Genomic DNA, 19,643 nt, shown 5'->3' on the forward strand with positions numbered 1-19,643 from the left:
GACAGCCTGGCTAAGCCACACATGTATCAAGGTAGCACACTATTTCCCTAACCTTAACAACTGTATTTACATAGCCTTAAAGTATGCCACACAAAGAGCCATCCCACTCTGCTACTACCACCAGACCACACATACAGCCGGCCTAGTGGACTTCCCGCCTGCCTGTCTGTCTGTTTATCATACACCATCTCCATGTTTGTCAGAAGATTGCTTCGTCCGTCTGTGTGTCTGCCTGAAACCTAACACCTGCACAGCCCCCAGTTTTCACCGCTTTCTCTGCAGGAGCTCAGGTCGCAGCTCAGCAGGTGGGTGATGGTCTGGATGCATGTACGACCGTGTGCATCTGTATGTTCAAAGGCTGGAGGTGGGGCTCGCTGGACCAGCTCTGGCCTCGGACCGTGTGAATGTGTGTAGCAAACTGGTTAAGGCCAGTAATGCGAGCCGCTGCTGTATAGAGCCCTGGATTGGTCTATCATTATTCTTGGCACACATCCCTTTCTTTTCTCCCTGACTGTCTCCCCTGCTTCCTCGCCCTCCCTCACTCTGTGGTACTCCGCATCCTTGGGTTATTGAAGTCCTAATAACCTACCTTGCCCATACATATACAGATAAATAGGCTCTAACACATGGACACACACATGTCTTCAATCACATACATGTAAGAACTCATCATCTCTCTGCAGCTGGAACTTCATTGCGCTGGGCTGATGTCGATTGCACTCCTACTTTCTTCCTCAATGCACCATTCTCCATCTCCATCATGATGACTTCCTTTCACCAGCTCTCTTTAATATACCCTCTGCCTTCACCTCTCCTCCCACATCTCCTCTCCTCGAACCCCATTTCCCATTCCTTATTCCCTCTCGTGCTTCTTTTTTCATCACACTAGTCTGATTTTTTTTTTTCCCCCTTGGGCCTTGCCTCCCAATTATTTCATTGAAGAAGAAGTTTTTATTTTCACGTATAATAATGAAGACCAAAAGGTCATGAAATGTGTTCTCTCCATTTGACCCATCAGCAAGGATGCAGTGCACAATGCCCGGGGAGAAAGTTGGGGCTTAAGTATTTTGCTTAAGCATGCAGAGTAGAGGGACCAGAGCTCAAACCACCAACCTTTCGGTAAGTTGTACAAAACTTTTACCACCTAAGCTCTGGCTAGCTGTGGGTTTCAAGCAGGTCAAGGTGACACCATCATTCATTTAGAGACAGATGCCCTCCCAGGTCTATTTCCAATGTGTCGTCCACATATAAAGTAATTGTAGGTGTGACATCACTTCCATTCAGCTGGATATGGTTTCTGTCAAATTACTGTAATAAGTGAATCAGTGAGTGTCTTCATTGACACTCTGTATATAAAATATTCAGCACGCATAACTTATAAAGCACAATGTAACTGTAATGCATGATGGGATGTCACTACTACTTGGCATTTCTTTTCTAAATTCATTTGTCTCCTTCTACCCCTGGTGTTTTAACAAAAGCTAATCCAGAATGGCTTGATGTGCACCAATGGCCCCCATCTAGATTTGCACCAGGGGGTTCGCTGTTGATACAGTCCTGACGGCCTCATTTTCATTCCCTTCTATGTTTGGGTCTCTAATGAAGAGTTGGCATATTTTAAAGTAAAAGACAGCTTATTAGAAAAATCTCTTTCCATCTGCGTCAATAAAGCTGAAATAAAATATTTCCTGCAGTTTCACTTGGACTATTTTATTTCTGACTTGCCATTAGTGCAGCCAGCAGGTGTTACAAATGAGATTGGCATTGGATGATGTTAAGAAGGTAGATTGGAAATGTGATTTAAAGCTAATATCAAAGCTATAGGCCTGATTCCACACAAGTATGCACTCACTCACTCACTCACTCACACACACACACACACACACACACACACACACACACACACACACACACACACACACACACATATCTGTGTTCAGGTTTATTGGGAGTGGGTGGGAGGTGTTAAAAACCATTAGATCGCTTCATTTGCTGCGTTAAGCCTCGGTTCTACTATTTTTTCCATTGAAGGTAGGTACACAGAGTTCCTGGCTTCTATATCAGATCAGGTAAAAATATCCCCAGTGCAACAACAACAGCCAGCTTTATCCTGCACTACTCTGCTAATCCTAAGAAAAATCTGCAGGTTATTGTGAATGAACCTTGCAGAATGGCTGAACCGTTTTTGCAAATCGCTCTACCACCAATGCAAGCTGGGAGTTAGCGTGCTGTGCGTGACATCTGGTCTTTTGTGAGTCCGTGGGGAAGAAGCGTGTTTTCAGTGAGATGATTTTACAACTCATGCCGGCAAAAGTCAGGAGTTAACATGGTTTCAGGTGAGTGTGCTTTAATGTGACCTAATCCAGAGAGTGTAGAATCTCTATTATGTGTGGGATCACATCAGCCCAGTCAGACCAACGTGATTTACGGATAAGTGATTGGACAATGTGCGAATTGCCTAATTCACACGTTCGGTGCAGAAGACAAATAGTCACCAAAAAAGGAGAGGAATACAGTGAAAAATAAATATCCATCTTTTTTGTTTTTTTCCTCCAGTGAATGATAGAATCTAAGCTTCTCTCAATCTTTGTTTTATTCCCTGCTTTTCAATTATTCTTTCCTTTATCCCCTTTATGTGCCTCCTACTTCTCTCCATTCTGTTCCAACAGCCCCTTACGTCTCTTCTCTGCGCTCATCATTCCATAATTCTCATCTCTTTTCTTTCTCTCTGTAGACAGAACTACCAAATCCAGGGCACCCAAACTAATGACAATAATAATTCTCTTGAAATGTCGCCGCCGGTCTGGCCCTTTCTCCCGTTGCCCTCTCTCCCATTCTTCTCCTGCCTCTTTTTTCCCCCTGTCTCTCATATTCTGTCCTTCTCCCAAGGTAGCTATTAGCCAGCCATTCCACGCCCGCAGCACTTTGCTTGAAGAGCCAGGCGCAGAGATGAGGAAGAGAGGGACAGGGAGCAGTGAGGAGAGAGAGATATATGGAATTAAATAGAGAGATCCACAGATGTCACCGCTGCATTTTCTCCATCTGTTGCCTCCTCCTCCCTCCTTGCCTCCCCTCCCTCCCTTCCTCCTTCTCCCTGCTGCATTTCTTTTTATCTGCCAGCCTTTGCTTATTCCCTCCATCCATTTTACGGATGGATCCGCTGAGGATTATCTCCGTTTGGTCTCCAGCTTACCTGGGTTTCTGTTGGTGGTGCGTCCCGCTGGCGGCTCCTTCTTCGGAGGCAGCCCATATGGGCCTGTGGAGGAAAAATAAGGGTGAGCCGAATGAGGGAAATACGGAGACGACCTCTACCTGCTACCAAAGCCCAGGCTATCAGTAGTGGAGCCAATGAGCGACATCACAAACGTGGAGTCAGTCAGAGAGAAGCAGATGAGCTTTAATAAAGGCTTCTTTCCCCTCCATCCCCATTATTGGAGAGCACATATTGATTGGGCCGTGGATGAGCACTTTTACATTAGTTTGAATGGGAAACTAAAGACAAAACGTTTGTTGTTTTGGCCAGAATGAATTTACACAAGGCCATAACAGCTTGTAATCTGTAGTCTCTAAATCAGGCCATCTGTCTCACAAGCCCTCAGTAATGGTGATGGCATTAAAGCGTGTTTACGTGACACGTGCAACCACACACACACACACACACACACACACACAGCACCGCAGCTATTGTTGATTTGTCACTCCTTCTCAAATGAGACGATTCAGGAAATAATTATTTTGTTCGCGTCAGAGCCACCTGGCTGACAGCATGTGGGAAGAATAGAGCTTTATATCAGGATGTGACAATTTAGCTCTACGGTGTCTGCAGCGATTTAAGAAGAGACTCGGCTATTGGTCGTCGCAGCAACAGGGGAGAGAAAAATTGACATGACCACCGGGATGCTGGTGGGTGAAACGGTACAATAAACACACAAAAGCACACACTGCATCACGTCCATGCGCCAAACTGATGAATGTGTGTGCACAAGCCCCGCCATCAACCCATAGATGCTGACATTTAGAGAAGTGTAACGTGATTGGCTGGCAGCACCCTCATGACAGTCAACTAACAGAAGTTAGGGGCGGTGCGGTCTGGATCAATAGAAACTACTGTGTGGTCAGCAGGGTGTGTGTGTGTGTGTGTGTGTGCATGTGTGTGTGTAGCATAGATGGAGAGGAAGCAAGATAGATGATGAATAAAATAAGAGAAAGCAGGTCAGTGTATGAGTGTGGGGCAAAGGTGTGCGTTCTTCAGAGCGCCATATCTCCACAGAGATCGCCGTGAAGCAGCACGCAGCTTATTTAGACAACAAACAACGCGGACGTGACCTTTAGGTCGCACGACAGATAAGACGGGACGACGCGGGGAAGTGGGGGAAAACGGGAGAGAGGAAGAGAAATGGCCAGCGTTCAAAATGAAAGGGAAGTGATGAGGACGGGGATAAAGGGAATTTGAAAAGGACGTGAGCAACGTTGAATGAAAAGCGGGGTCTGAATAAGGTGAACGCAGAGGGAACAGGCGGGGGATGAAACAGGGACGGAGTGGAAAGGGAAAGGAAGATGTCAAATAAAGGCTGAGTGTGATTTGGGATTTCATAGATTTCTGTTGATGTGACAGGGGTAGGCAGCATTTTGATTGCCCATGTGGCAGAAAAAAAAGGGGGGGGGGGGGCATTCAATTGAGCCGAGCTGACTGTGCTGATGTTACAGGTGGATAAGGGCCACAGCAGCGCCACTTGGCTCTTTGATGGAGAAGCACTTACAATACACAAGCCCTGATAACACTGGAACGGCTAAAGAAACAGAAATAGGCATGTCCACGCATGTGAAGGGGGTGGGGGTGGGGGTGGGTCATGTGAAGGACAGGTGCCTATTATGTCCAGGAATGTGCAGGTCAGTGAAAAAAGCTTAAATGGGCCCCATTTTTTTCTGCTGGGTTTTTTTTTTTTTTTTTTTTTGGATGTCGGGGTCGTACACTGTGAATATTTCCCAAACAAATTAGGAGTGTGTGCGGCCACGAGTCGTTAAAAATCACCGACTGAGTGGTTTGATGCAGACTGGAGTCATTTTGTTATCGGGCTTGAGCTGGCAGGTCAGCCGCGTGAGGAAATGTGTGTGTTCTATTCTTCTATATGCTTGCTGGTACATTCCAGTTAGAGTGTCTGCACCCATATGTATGTCCTACGCCAGGGGTAGGCAATTCATTTTTACAAAGGGCCATATGAGAAACCTGAATTGTGCCAGAGGGCCACACCAGTGAATGCTTCAACTTAATTCTGCTCAATTTTCTTACATTGTAAAATGTACTAAATTAAATATTTGGAGTAAATTCTACTTCTTTTTCTTCTCCTTTCGACTTTACCCTTCAGCGGTTGCCATAGTGAATCAATTGCCTCCATGTGAAATTTATTATTGGCCTCACGTGGGCCGGACAGAGGTGTTCAAAGAGCCAGACGTGGCCCTCGGGCCATAGTTTGCCCAGGCATGTCCTACGCTAATATGTCAAAGTAATGCAATGAATTTTCCTGCAAAGGTAATACGCAGGTTTGATTGTGAGCATGTTAGTGTGTGTGAGTGTGTGTGTCCAGCATCTCAAGACAAAAGGGATCATTCGATCTGACTGATCCCACACTGTTCTCTTCACTTACCAAGACTCAAGATGCTCAGGAGTGACATTCATGCGTGTGATGATGACGATGACGACATGAGGGACAGGAACCTGTGTGTGTTAAGTGAGTCGATTGTGTGCGACGCATGAAAATCAATGTGTATGAGAAGCAGCCCAAGCATGATTGACTCCTGTCGTCACACAGACGTCGTCACTCCTTACGTAAACTTGTGTGTGTGAGAGATAATAATGTTTTTTAAAAAAAGGCCAGAACACTTACTCTGTCCCACTTTCAGCATCACCTTCATGCCTTGTGTGGCACACACCCCGCCTCTCATGCTGTCCAGGCCTTGCTGTGTCCCATCTGACGTAGCTGGAGGGAGGAAAAATATTGCACAATTAGCCAAATAACAAAAAAACACACACTAAGACACACATTGCATGGAAAGATATCCGTTAAAAACACACAAATTCCCTCCCTCTCAGTCTTTAGCCAACACCAACAATGGCTCCTATTCATGCAGCCTGCCATTCCAGAGAGTCAGCAAGTGACATTTGCAGAGGCAGCAATTTAAAACACCAGAAGCTCTGAAATGTCAAACTATGAGGCGGCAGCAGTTTAATAAGTCCTCATTTAGCAATCTGCTGGAATTCATTAACACCCCTGCTGCACCACATGGATTCTACCATTTTGAGTCTACAGCAATTTATACCCGGGCTGCAGAAATGCAGAAGAGGGGGGTGATTTAGAGATGATTAAACCGATGGAACAAAATAATCCAATCAAGGGTGCATATGAAAGTAAATGGCTCTAGTGGAGAGAAACTGGACCTGATTTGTTAGAAAACAGACTGTGAGGGGAGTTGAAGCTCTAACACAATGAATGTTTCAATCAAGTGGAATAATGAAAAAATTATTTATGGACTGATGCTGAAAATGAGAGACTTAATATATATTAAAGTTGTTTGGCAAAACAACAGAGACGTGCTTGTCAGATTGAATTTATCCAGGAACCAATCAGCTCCTCTCCTCCTGCAGCCTGAAGGAAGACGCAGCAGGTCAAGCAGTTCTGTCTGCATCGCGAGCACGAATCCCTTTAACGGTCTGGCACTCCTTACGTAAAGCGAGTAAGTGGGTGTATTAAAAATCACTGGTGTGCAGGTCACAGAGGCCGAGGAAGAGGAGGAACTCAGATGGAATCGGAATGAAACGATCAAGCAGAAACAAAGAGGAGAACCGGAGAGCTGAGGACACAGAGACAGCGGAGGGGGAGAAGAGAGATAACCCTACTTCATTTTGGTCTGATTTAAATGTGCTCACTGTTCAAAATAGAATTGTGCTGACGTTTGTCTGTAATCATGAGACAAATACGTTAAACATTCTTCTCCTTCCTTCATCCAACCAACCTCAACTCCATGGACACACCACCAGCCAGTCCTTATTTTCCCTCTTGTAGCCCCCGAGCTAACCCTCACACCGTATCCTTCAAGAAATATTAAGAATTATTTACCCCCACCCCAACTCACTCCAGGCTATAGATTAGCTCAACTCAAGTGAAGCAGAAAGTGGATGAAAGAGTGAAGAATGGATATGAGAAGGGAGGTGAGAAAAAGAGGCAGTGGTTTTAATACTATCCTTTCCCTCCCTCCATCCTCACAGGAGTGTGAGAACAGGCGGAGGTCAAGGCAAGCAGCAGTCTGGTGGAAATCCAGCAGACAAGAACGGATGAATATACACACATGTAAAAAAAGATGGTTTCAATGAAATACTCCAAAATAAGCTTTTTAGTTCCTTTTTTTTTTGCTTTACACTATTTATTATGCTACTGAATTTTTTAAAATTGCAGTATTTTTCTTCATGTAGAAGAAAAAACGTAATTATTTCATTCAAGTTCAAATAAATGGAAATAAAACGAGTGTTATACACTCTGGTTTCATCGGAGCTGAAATGTTTCACTGGAAAATATTTTTTCTTGGAGCTGCTCGGATGAAGCAACATGTTTGTAACTTATTCTGACATAATAATAGCATTCAGAGAAGAAGAGAAGTCTTTCTCTAAAACATGTCTTTCTTACAAGCGGTCCGAAAGCATCGAGTAAAGGAAGCTTTGACATCAAACGTTGCGCCAAACACTCTCTGATGCCTCATTAGCAGCCGTAGATTAATGTTATCTAATTGTTTCTGCTTGTTAGTAATTCTGTCTGCTGTTGTCTGACAGCAGGAATGGAAGGTCTTCTTGTTTGCTCTCATTAGCTTGTTTTTCATTTTTTTAACGTTTCATTCACATTTTGATGAATGAAATTTGTTCACAATCAAGGACAGGTGGGAGCCATTAAACTGAAACAAGCCTTTTACGACAGGTTTGTTTAGTAAAGAGAGTGAAATGAGAACTTGGAAGACTGGCACAATCAAACCTCAGAGGAGAAGTGAGTGAGATTTAGGTTAGAAATACAAGAACACTCCAGCATGAGGCCGGCGGTTAAGAGTGAAACATGTTGAAATAACGTGCAATAACACAAATAAAAACTTTAAAAAAAAAAAAAAAACATCATTGCTGTCCAACATTTATTTGGTTTAATTTTATTAAAACAAGTTGGATTTTCTAAAGGCTTTATGGCCCATTATGTTGATTTAATACAAATATAATAAAGTCACTATTAGTGCTCATTAAAGTACAACATAACAGACATTCATGAGGGAATCAGGTCATATTCACAGCCTATAAAATCCAGCAGGGTAAAGTGCCGGACACACTAAAGTGATTCCACATGGGAAATGTAATTATTGTGTACTTTGAGACAGACAAAACATTCATTCAGAGTCTTTGTCGAAGTCATATATAAGTAATACTAGAATCATTCACACATAATGAAAAAGATATGTAAATATTTTACCTGAATATCCATTACAGCAGGTAATATCAAAATTAAATTATAATTATGTTTGATTTAGATGTTATAATTTACATGATATACAACATTGTGTAGTGACAAATATACGCAAATATCCAAACTAATTGAATCCAATTGAACAAAATCATTTATTTATATTAATAAATTGTGGTAATATATTTTTGATGACCAGAATATTCCTATCTTGAAGCGTGAAACAAATAAAAACAAAATGATGAAGTGATGAAGTGATAGTCTCACCCTCAGCATCAAAGGGCACGGTGGGTAAAGATGGGTCAGAGATTATGAATAGAATGGAGGAGTTGTGTTTTCAGGAATAGATGGATGATGGCGGAAATACCTCCAACTGATCCGAGGGTGAAGGTCGGACAACTGGGACTTTTGAGAGTAATAACTCCTGACACACAAAGGAAGACAAGAAGGTGACGGAGGATGAGGGAAGGGAGGAAGATGAGGGCAAGGGAAGGGGAGGGGGAAGAGAAGGAGGCCATGGAGGAGAGTTGAGGCAGGGAGATTGATTGGTTGTGACAAGCTGTTGGGCGATATGATGGAGACGGGAGACTATTTGAGACGATGAAGACGATGGAGATGACCCAGATCCCGGTGGATACAAGAAAGGGAGTGGGTGGGTCCAGAGGTAGAAAAAAGTAAAAGTTAAAAACAGAACATGAAGAAAGACTTTAAATGACATGACAGATAGCAGAGAGGTAAAAGACTCTAATGTCTCCATTATGGAAAAGTGGAGCAGTAATGGACTCAAAGAAGAGGGAGAGTTAGGGAGTCAAATCGACCAGGACAGCCTTCACAGATGTGATTCTGCAAATGCAAGTTATTTTTTTTGATCATCATAATCAACAGGTCACAAATATCACAAGGTCAATTTCTGTTCAAATAGTGACCCATCAGACCAAATCCTCTTCCACCCCTGGGGTGTGTCACAGGTGCCCCAATTTCTGTGAAAGCAAATTTCACAGGAATAAAACCATCAAGGTGATCAGGACGGCATTGTCCTTGGATCAAAAATATCCCCCCCACCCAATCTCGGTTGCTTCACACCAAAAATGTTCAAAATTACCCTGCTCTTGATGGGGGGATGGGTGGGGGGTATCACCACATCAACGCGGAAATAATCTGTAAAACATCTGTAAAATCATGATGATGGGTAGAGATGATACCCAGGATGATAGAGAGATTTGGGATGGAGGGAGCAAAATTCTTCCCACCACTTTATAACACAGAGAAGGAGAGAGGAGAGTGAGGGGGGAGAGCAGTTTGGAGGGAGAGAGAAGTGGAGAAAGCAAGACGACTGGAGAGAGAAAGAGGGGCACGGAGGGAGACGAGGGATGAGTAATTGAGACAATGATCAGCAGTGATGGGGGGGATGTGAAGCACCAGAGGACAGAGGAGAGGAAGGGCATCTCTCCGCCACCCACATTCAACAAAAAGACAGGAGGGTGAGATGAAGGAAGTGGAAAAAACTTAATTAATTAAATAATACTGCAGTCAACCTCAATCAGGCTGCGCAGCGCCGCCGCTCTGCACGAGGGAGGCGGGCGGCCAGGCGGGCGGGAGGAAGAGGAGGGAGAGGGGGTGAGGAGGGAGTGTGAATCAGATCAGAAAGTCTCTCTCTCTGTCTCTCTTCTTATTACCAAGGTCAGTGCTGGGCCAAGCCTCCTCTCTGCCTCCATTATGGCGGCTGACGGCGGAGCGCCGCTATGCAGAAATGGAAGATAACTCCAGACGAGTCACACGGTTCATTTATTCACAGACTTCAGCCCAACGTCTGCATGAGCTCAGCCCCATGTGGACCGTCAACCCCCCTCCCCCACAAACATGTTTTGCCACCCTGGTAATATATTCCAAACATGTTGAGTGACAGCCGGCCTCCAGCAGCAAAACACCCCTGTGAGTGATGTGAATTTGTGTACAGGCTGATGTTGTCATTTCCATCACGTCCTCCTGCCTACTTTGGGACACCATTCGCATTTCGCTTGGTTCAAACGTCACAACAGCAGCGGTTATAAATTACTGGTTCCATATATTTTTTGGTTCTAGGTTTTAGAAAATATGCTATTGCAGTTTTTTGGTGCAATATGATTTCTTTTTTTTTTTTCTTGTTTTTTTTGAGGGAATAAAAACGGGGCTTTGAGGGCATTTTAGTCAAAATACACAAAAGGCAAGAGTGGATTTATCAGGCAGTCTTCAGTTTAAATGTTGAACCACTCACCACAAAATAATATTAGAAGATGTGTAGTTATTAACTGGCTGATTGTCACTATGGTCTGAGATCCTATGTTGTTGAGGGGTCCGCTTGCCCAAGGCCATGAGTTTTTGGTTTAAAATATATGAAGCTAGAAGACTGAACTGACTCAGAATCATAGTTGTACAAACCAGAAAAACATTTTAGTGGCTATGTCATCCTCGGGGCATTTGGGATGGTGAACTGTGTAGAGCCTGACAAGCAGAACCCAGGGAAAGCCTTCACACATCATGCTTGTAGACCTTAAATTAAATGTGAATGATATGAGTAATGTATTATGGTATAGCATGACTTTTCATAGGATGGAAGGATACGTAATGCACTGGCAGGAAGAAGGGTCAACAGGGGATAAATTAGAGGTTAGGTTTTCCTCCATAGTCGCCAGGAAGATTAACGTCTCGCATGTCATGTTCTAGGTTTATTTTATGATGGAAGAGATTAAGGTGGAACTGTCTAAGTACTGCCGTTGTGTATAAATGCTCTATGTGTGGCCAAGCGATCGCAACATACCAAGCTAGCTACTGTACCACACAAAATCAAATTACACACACACACACGGTTGGCGCTAAGTGGGAACATGTTTTTCCCCGATGACAGCTAGATTAAAGGGAGCAAAAATGTCAGAGCGGTGTGTAGCAAAAGAGCCGATTAAACATCAAATGGAATGAATAAACAACAAAACAAGATCCAGGGAGGAACAAAACTGGTTGGTTCACGCCATCTCATGTTCCCATGCTCGCCTCTAGCATGTGATGGTGTGTTAACGGAGCAATGAGTGTGTCGGGTTAAGGAACGCCATACTCGCAGATGCAAGTGTATCGTGGATGATGCCAACACATGTGGGCGTTTGGTGTCGTGTTTCATACGTGAACACCGGGGGCATGCTTAGCATGTGTGTGTGTGTGTGTGTGTGTGTGTGTGTGTGTGTGTGTGTGTGTGTGTGTGTGTGTGTGTGTGTGTGATTGTGTAAGTCCATGTGAGCAACCTTAAACCAGTTTGTTGCCTCACAGCTTTTCCCTTAAAGCTCTCTTTAGTTCCACTTATTTGGCGTTTGGAACGCAACCCCAACTCAAATCAAGCAAGTTTGTTGCTTGGGAGGACCAGGAAGTGTGTGTGTATGTGTGTGTGTGTGTGTGTGTGTGTAGGTGGTACAGGGGGGAACTTGAGGTGGGATTTACAGTCGCCTTCCTGTTTAAATCTGTAGGTCTGACTATCTGGAGGCTCTACGAGCTCCATGTGTGTCATCTAGATGATGGAGAGCACAAAACCTGATCCCCCCCCCCTCCCTCGAGGCAAACCTCAAGGATTCATTTGCTCCCTATCCTTCTCCACACGTCCAAGCTCTAAAAAAATCCTGGAACTCGCCATCGAAATTTCCTGTAACTAAAAACGTCTTCATAAATCTCTAACGGCACTTTTATAACCTAGCTATGACACATTAACAAAGCTATCACAAGTCATTACCTCCCAGTGGCTGCGAGGAAAGGGGTGTGTGTGCGTGTGTGTGTGTGTGTGTATGTGTATGTGAGTCTGTGTCTGTGTGCATTAAGTTGTGTATCCAAACAGAGCGGGCATTACTTTAGCTCCCCCCTCGAAAGAAAAAACACACACAGCAGTATTATTTTCACATTCCACCTCCTATACACAACACATCATTACTTCCAATGTGGCTTGATATTTTCCAAAACTTTTTTTTTTTTTTTTTTTTTTTCTGCAGCGAGTGCAGACTTTTTGTTCTATTGTTGCAGACAAAGACCCACTGTTGACTGTGATGTGGCAGCACTTCATCCATAAACGGGACCAGCTACAAACAAGACCAACACAAAACACGTCTGCATGTTTTGGCACCGTTCGTCACGATGGTGGTATGTGTGCGGTTTGGAGACCGGACAAGATATATGTGCTTGTCTCATGAGGTGAAGGCTTGTGTTGTTGAAATGTTGCTTTAAATATAAGCAGCGTGGATGTTTTCTGACGACTGATCTACTTCTGGCCTCTTTTGTTTCTTAATTCTCGTGCACAGACTGGGAAAAAGCATGAAAAAGTGATACTTTGTTTAGTTTAGTTACTGATAACTTTATTTTTTTGTAATTGTTTACATCAGATTTAACACTTCTTTTGACCCACGCTACAACGAAAGTGTCAGATAAGACAATGACTTCACTTTCTCAACTACGTAAAGTTACAGGAACAAATTAAAGCCACATTTCTCATGGTGGAATCTAAGCTGATTCATTTCTGAAGTGAACCCACAATAATTTATACTGTAATGCAATACTGTAATGTCATTTATACTTGTTGGAACATTAAACTTTGTGCAGCATTTTTAAGTTTTTTCTTGTGAGTTTGAGACCCATGTGTTTGCGTGAGAGAAAACCAGAAAGCGGTGGGCTAACATGAATTCACATGATTTGTCACATGCTGACCAAAAAAAGACACACAGGCTGGAATCTCACGCAAACCGCCCATTTCACACGGACCACCGCAGAGGAGACATCACCTCAATACCCAGACAACACACACACACACACACACACACAGAAAATGATCTCAGTGTCTTTGCTTGTGTGCACGGTTGATCTCTCCTCTGTGCTCGATGACATTTTAATTCTCAGCAGTTATTCGCTTTCCATCCATCCTGTTCTATTACAGTCACCCCTCTTTCCCTCTCTCTCTTCCAAGGCTCTCTCCCTTACCTCCACCATTCCTTTTTGTTTTTATTTCCCATGCACTTGGAGGGTGGGCGACTTGGAATCACATCGTATTAACCTCCAGCACCAAAACACACGCAGTAAACTGGGCCATGGCGCAGCAGCCTCTACCCTCCTTCCTCCTCACGTCCCGCCCATCACGGTTCCAAACAGGAGGACAGGAGCGATGGACGCACCTGATCTCTTCATCTAACAAACGCATGCATGACAGCATGGCATCCCTGAGAGGGAGCATGATTAGTTGTGACAGATCCTCTGCCATTTTACGGTTTAGTTGTGAGGTAGAAAACATCGTTTGGCGCCTGAGAATGCTGGCTGCTATCTGTCACACTGTTTCCCGTCCACTAAATCCATATCATGATTTATTAGACAGCACAGCTCGTGACATTCTGATAATCCAGTTGGGTATTGTCATGCTGTATGTGTGTGACACTGCCCATGCATTCTCGTACGAAGGCCGTGATTGTTTATGTGCGTCACTGTGCGTGTGTGATTGCGTCTGATAGATCCCTCAGTTTGATGCACAGCGGGTTAATGATGGTTGTCGACCGCAGTGCAGTCAATGTGTCTCAGCGCATTAACACACAAACTACACATGACCCTCTAAAGCCGCTTACGGCCTCTATAAGAGATATATATACATACATACGGTATGTGGGGATGAGAGGGGGAGGTGGGAGGTCATTTTCAGATATGGATAGAAGGGGGGGTATTGGGAAATGAGGTCATCAGTAGGCATAAACAGAGAGGCTCTTCCTCCCCATGTGTTCTTGTTAATTAAATGACAAGAAACAAATTGCGGACGAGCAAACATAATAAGTGTGACTGCCCGATTCAGAAAATAATCCCTGCCAAATAAATGTGACTGCCAGAGCAGAGGCATGCATAATGGACCCGAAGAAAGAACCAGGCACAAAGTGAGGGGGGAAAAAAGGCAAAGGCAAAAGAAAAGAGAGAGCGGGGCCATTAAAAAGAGGTCTAGCGACTGGGTGGATGAGCCTTGTGTAACGTCACTAAAGTGCTAGTCATGTAGGACAGTCATGATCAGTGTTGCTTCACAACTGGGTCAACGTTCTCGTCCCAGGCCATCGAGGCCATCCTGCATCGTTTTCAGACTATATCTACCCGCTAAACTCACCAAACCTACTGGAAACTGCCATCCCTGCATTGCCTGTCAAGTGCACCTCCATGCATATTGAATGAATACTTCAATGACTTATCAATACTTAATGAATGCTTATCAGTGAATCCCTGAGCGACTTCTACAGCACAGATTTTTTAAAGGCTTTTAAGAAGGCAATGCAAAGCCTTTTTAGATGCGGATCAGTATGTAACACAGTCCAACACCGGCGGGGCTGAGAAGCGGCGGATGAGTGGGCCGCCGAGTTCATGATCACATTTAAACGTCTGAATGTCATTTTTTCCCCCCAGTGCCAGCTGAGGTGATACTAAAGCAACGTAGGATGAGAAGTAAAAACTTGACAATATCTGACTGGCTGCAGCACCCAGCTTGCATTGCGCTAACATCTGCCCGTGTCTTGAGGCATGTGTCCATCTTAAGGTTTGTGTGTGCGTGTGGGTAGCCCTTCTGCATTATATCAGCCACTAGATTGGAGGCCTGGAGAAATGGGTCAGCGCCAGTCCCATCGTTGCTTCTCGCCGTCTCTCCTGCTCTGTGCTCATGTTTTTTTTTTTCCCAGCCTTTCCTATTCCCAAGTTGCTCCCAGAATAAAAACGAAACACCTCCGGTTGTCCACTCCTCCTGCGGCTATCTGGATCTGGGTTAAACCAGCAAAGTCCATCACTAACACTTTGTTACCCCTCCTTTTTTTTTTCTGTTGAATGAAACAAATAAGTCTGGGTTGCAGATAGCGCAGTGTGTAAAGGTAAAGGGCGCGTCTCATATCCCAAGGACACAACCCTCTAGTGGCTGCCACACCTGTGAGTCCCAAATATGACCCTTTCCTGCATGTCTTCTCTCTCTTTTTTATATTTCAAATCTTCACCTACCTACCTTCACCTATAATCACCTACCATATCAATCAAAATAAAACGAGGACACACGCGTTGTAAGCATATGGATGTTAAGAGAATGAATGTAAGCACAGCCAGCTTCCACAGATAGTGAAACACTTGCCGTATTGACTCATGCTCACCTGTTGTAAAAGTTAAAAGTCGACAGACACAACGCAGGTAATGCAAAACTACAGGAGTGACTAATAGCAACTGAGGAATGTCTTCCCATCATCAATCCTGTCTTTTTGGGCCAATTAGTTCCTTCGTTCTGCACCCATGTGAGCACAATTCCACAGAGGAACACAGGGGTTTGCACTTTTACAGATGAGCCTGAGCACACCATCAGTAAATGAAAGCCCTCAGTCCACATTATCCTGATTTACGGTCTCAATTTTAGCATTAATTTTGCACGCTGAATGGGAAAACAGGAGGCATCGACGTCTAGCTTGCAGTCCCACACCTCCTGTCACTTTGTCATTCTTTCCTCAAAAGGGAGAGGGAAAAAGAGCAGTTTGTTGCAGCAATCACTCTCCATGAAGAACCCCTGCCTTCCCCTCCTCTGCAGTGATATCCTTCTCCTTTCAATTACCATATTTATGTTTCAGACCTACCTGACGACCCCTTCTCTGCAGGGGCTAACTCTCAGGTAGCGCATCAGTGTGACATTGTCTGTCATTGCAGGATTACAGCACCAGCAGCTCGTTGCAAACACGACAAAGACACGGAGGAGGTGACCCTCGCCGGATGCAGTCTTCTCAGCCATGGGCTATGAACCTTTCCATAAGAATATAAACTCACAGAAAAAACTCAACCTGAAGCCCAAACGTGTCTCCGGGATGATGAGATGTCAGATTTCCCTCATAAAAATGACTTTGAATCAACTTTGTGGCTGATGGTGATCTACATACTGCCTGTGTTGAGCGTGTATATGTGTCCTCCATGGTCATTAAGGTTGTGTGTGTGACATTGGCTGATATTGTATGATGTTATTCAGTGTTGTCTTCTAAAACCACAATAAATCCTTCAATGTTGCATAAAACCTTACAAATGGAAAAAGAAACATTTGCGACAAACCTTTAAATTGGCGTGGATCCATTAAATATTGACGAGCATCCAGTTTAGTGACATCACCCAGGAAAGTGTTCATCAATCACAGGACAATAATACATTTCTTAGATGACATTACACATGTGTGAAGGACAGATTTTTAAATAAAGGCAGGCCGGCTCCTTTTATTTGGGTTTTATATGTAGGTTGGACTAATTTTGGCAAAGCAGAAATGGTGGAGCAGGTGAGCAGGAGGGGGAGAAGTTACCCGACTGAAGGACAAACGTCTGGTAAAACTCGAAGCTAGGAACAACACATTAAAAAAAAAGAGGGAAGTGGGTCAACGGTCTGAAGGGAGGAACGCAACAGCAATCTGTGACATGCAGCAGGAGAAAAAGGAAGCCAAAGCAAGTGGGAAGATGGCGGCATGGAGAGGGGAGGGCGTTCTAAATTAAGAAGGAAAGCAGAAGGTTGTGAAGGAGGAGGTGGAAGACGGAGGGTGAACATATGAGCGAATGATGAGAAAAGGCCGAGCCTACAGGAAGCAGGAGCCTCATAAAGGGCTTCATAAATATCATTCCTTTCTATGAGATATTAATGGCAAATGTCAAAGACCTAAAACTTACAGGAGGTTCGTTAGGCCTCCTCAGTACACACACTTACATGACCACGCTCAAACACACCGATTCTCCCTTCAGACAATGACTTTTGAAAGGAGGCAGTGAAGGAGTGGGCCTGTGGAGGAGCTGTACATCTTAAAGACTGTAATTACACATAACTGTCAGTCTAATTAAGGCTTTTAATGAACTCCATGAGAGCTCAGAAAGGACAAAAGCCGCCCGCTGCTGGATGTGCACGTTTGTTTTTGCGTGCGTGTGTGTGATAAATGATGCGCTCACGGAAGGATGTGCGCATAAACATCAACACAATCAAACATTTTAATGAGCCCCAAGTGCAGCGTCGAGGTCCACCATCAAATAAACATGCATACCTGTAAAGGGTCTCGCATCTCCAGTTTGCAGTACACACACACACACACGCGCGTGCGCACACACACAGAACTAATTAATCCCGTCGTTCCCTCTCTGTGATGACAAAGTGCTAAAGCCCAGCCCATTGCAGAAGCATGACCAGACTGAGAGGAAAGACCTTTAAAACAATTGAATTTGCCATTAAGGAAAACTTTATTTAACATTTCCGTTTGGATTCTGGGCTGAATGCTTCAGCTAAATGCAGGAAATGGATTGTGCTCGAAGTTGTAGAAATTGAAAGGGTCTTGATCTCGTTGGAGATACAAACCAATAAACACAATCAAATCAGGATTGACTGCAGGTGGACAAGTTAAAGTATATATACGTCTCTCTCTCTCTCGGTGGAACAGAGAAAACTCTTTTTTCTGATTTTTAAATCAATTCACAAAAATTTCTGATCTTTTCAACTTTGATCCCCCTAGTCAGGTCCTAAAAATGGATCTAAATGTTTGTCACTCTATAGTCTTGGTTCATTGGTTCATAGGAGACACTGTCATTTATTTTGAAGGCGATGCAGTGCATGTGATCATTATAATTCTCATAATTTAAATGTAGAATATTAAGAAAGAGTTAGGCTACTTATTTAGACGATTTGCTTCACGCTTTGGGGTTGTGTAGCTGTTTCTTAACTTCTGTCAGCTTTTTTCCTGTAGTTGCTCAGTGCACATAGTGCTACGTTACAACAGTTGCCCTTCTGAAGTATGTTGATCCAGAAACAACTGATATTATTTGGCCATTTGAAGAAGATGAAGGTACTTTAATGTTTGGCCTCCACATTCAAGCTGTGGAAGGAGGCTCTCTCCAAAATAAGCCAACGCCAGTTACAACTCTCCTTTTTTCATTCAATATTATTATTATTCCATTAATCTTTGTCTCACTATTGCTGTGGTTTCTTTCCGTGCCATCAGCCACTGCCTTCATGCGTGTTAGGACTCTAATTCATAAATCAAGAAACACTTCTTGGTACTCTCATTTCCTTCTCTCTCAAGTTCACTTCTTTCATCGCATGCCATTCTTTCAAAAAGCAGCCATGTCGGAGACTTTAGACACTGCATGTACACAGACACACACACACACAGACACATTCACACACACAAACACACACACACACGCACGCACGCACGCACGCACGCACAGAGAGAGTGAATCACTTTAACCCTGGCTCAGTTTTAGCGTTTAAAACCACCAGCCAAGTCCCTTCTATTACACAATCATGGCGAGCTTGGAGGTCCTTCTAATGGCCCAACACACAATCGGTACAATGCAGCAGTGTGGGCACGCTTGCCTTAAATGTCCTTGAACCATGACTGTAATACTTGAACGCTGAGTCGCACTTCTGCGTCTGTACACTTTATCCTATATGGGTATGTACATTGGAATGTATCCAGAAATGTTTCTCTCATCTTTACCAGTACGGCCCCATTCATCTTCACTTCCACCCCAACTGTTGTTGAACGCAACAGAAACGCACACGCATGTACAGAACATGGGAGCCAGCCAGCAGAAATAATGCATCCCGACATCTGTGCCTGCATATTGCTTGAGGGAGAGATTGGAGAGAGAGAGGGGAAAGAAGGAGGGTATATGAAGGGGAAGATGATGGACAGCAAAAAGCTTAGGGCAATTATATACTGTATGTGTGTGTGTGAGTGTACGAATGTGTGTGAGAGTTTATATTTCTGTATGTGGGCAACAGCGAGAGAAAGGAAGTGATGACAGTTGTGTTTGTTTAGCTCTCTGTGATTAAAGCAGCCTGCTAGGAGCTGTGTGTTTAGCTGTACAGCAGTCTGTCTTTTTTAAACTTTGTGTGTGTGTGTGTGTGTGTGTGTGCGTGCGTGCGTGCGTGCGTGCGTGTGTGTGTGTGTGTGTGTGTGCATTCATATGCATGCTACTGCCTGTCTTTGCTTTTCAGCAAACTTGGTGTGCATGCACCGCGAATGCCTCAGTCTGTCTTCAGCTCTGAAGTACGCTGAGGTGTGTCTTAAATCGTATTTGCATGTCACGAGGGTGTCTCGGGGTTGAAGCATGTTGTCTTGTGTTTGTTGCAGTCTCTTGGCAGCTA

The 19,643-nt window shown here is 44.0% G+C and overlaps 1 protein-coding gene across 1 annotated transcript in view; it reads right to left on the reverse strand.

The window, feature by feature from the left end:
- efnb3b (ephrin-B3b) overlaps positions 1-19,643 on the reverse strand; it is a 78,696-nt gene that overhangs the window by 4,816 nt on the left and 54,237 nt on the right. The window contains exons 3-4 of the mRNA XM_068308561.1: positions 5,886-5,978; positions 3,194-3,256 (exon numbers count right to left, since the gene is read on the reverse strand). Coding sequence (XP_068164662.1) covers positions 3,194-3,256; positions 5,886-5,978 — 156 coding nt within the window. The remainder of the gene's footprint in view (positions 1-3,193; positions 3,257-5,885; positions 5,979-19,643) is intronic.

Source organism: Antennarius striatus, chromosome 23 (assembly GCF_040054535.1).
Source record: "Antennarius striatus isolate MH-2024 chromosome 23, ASM4005453v1, whole genome shotgun sequence".
In the NCBI taxonomy this organism is placed as follows: Eukaryota; Metazoa; Chordata; class Actinopteri; order Lophiiformes; family Antennariidae; genus Antennarius; species Antennarius striatus.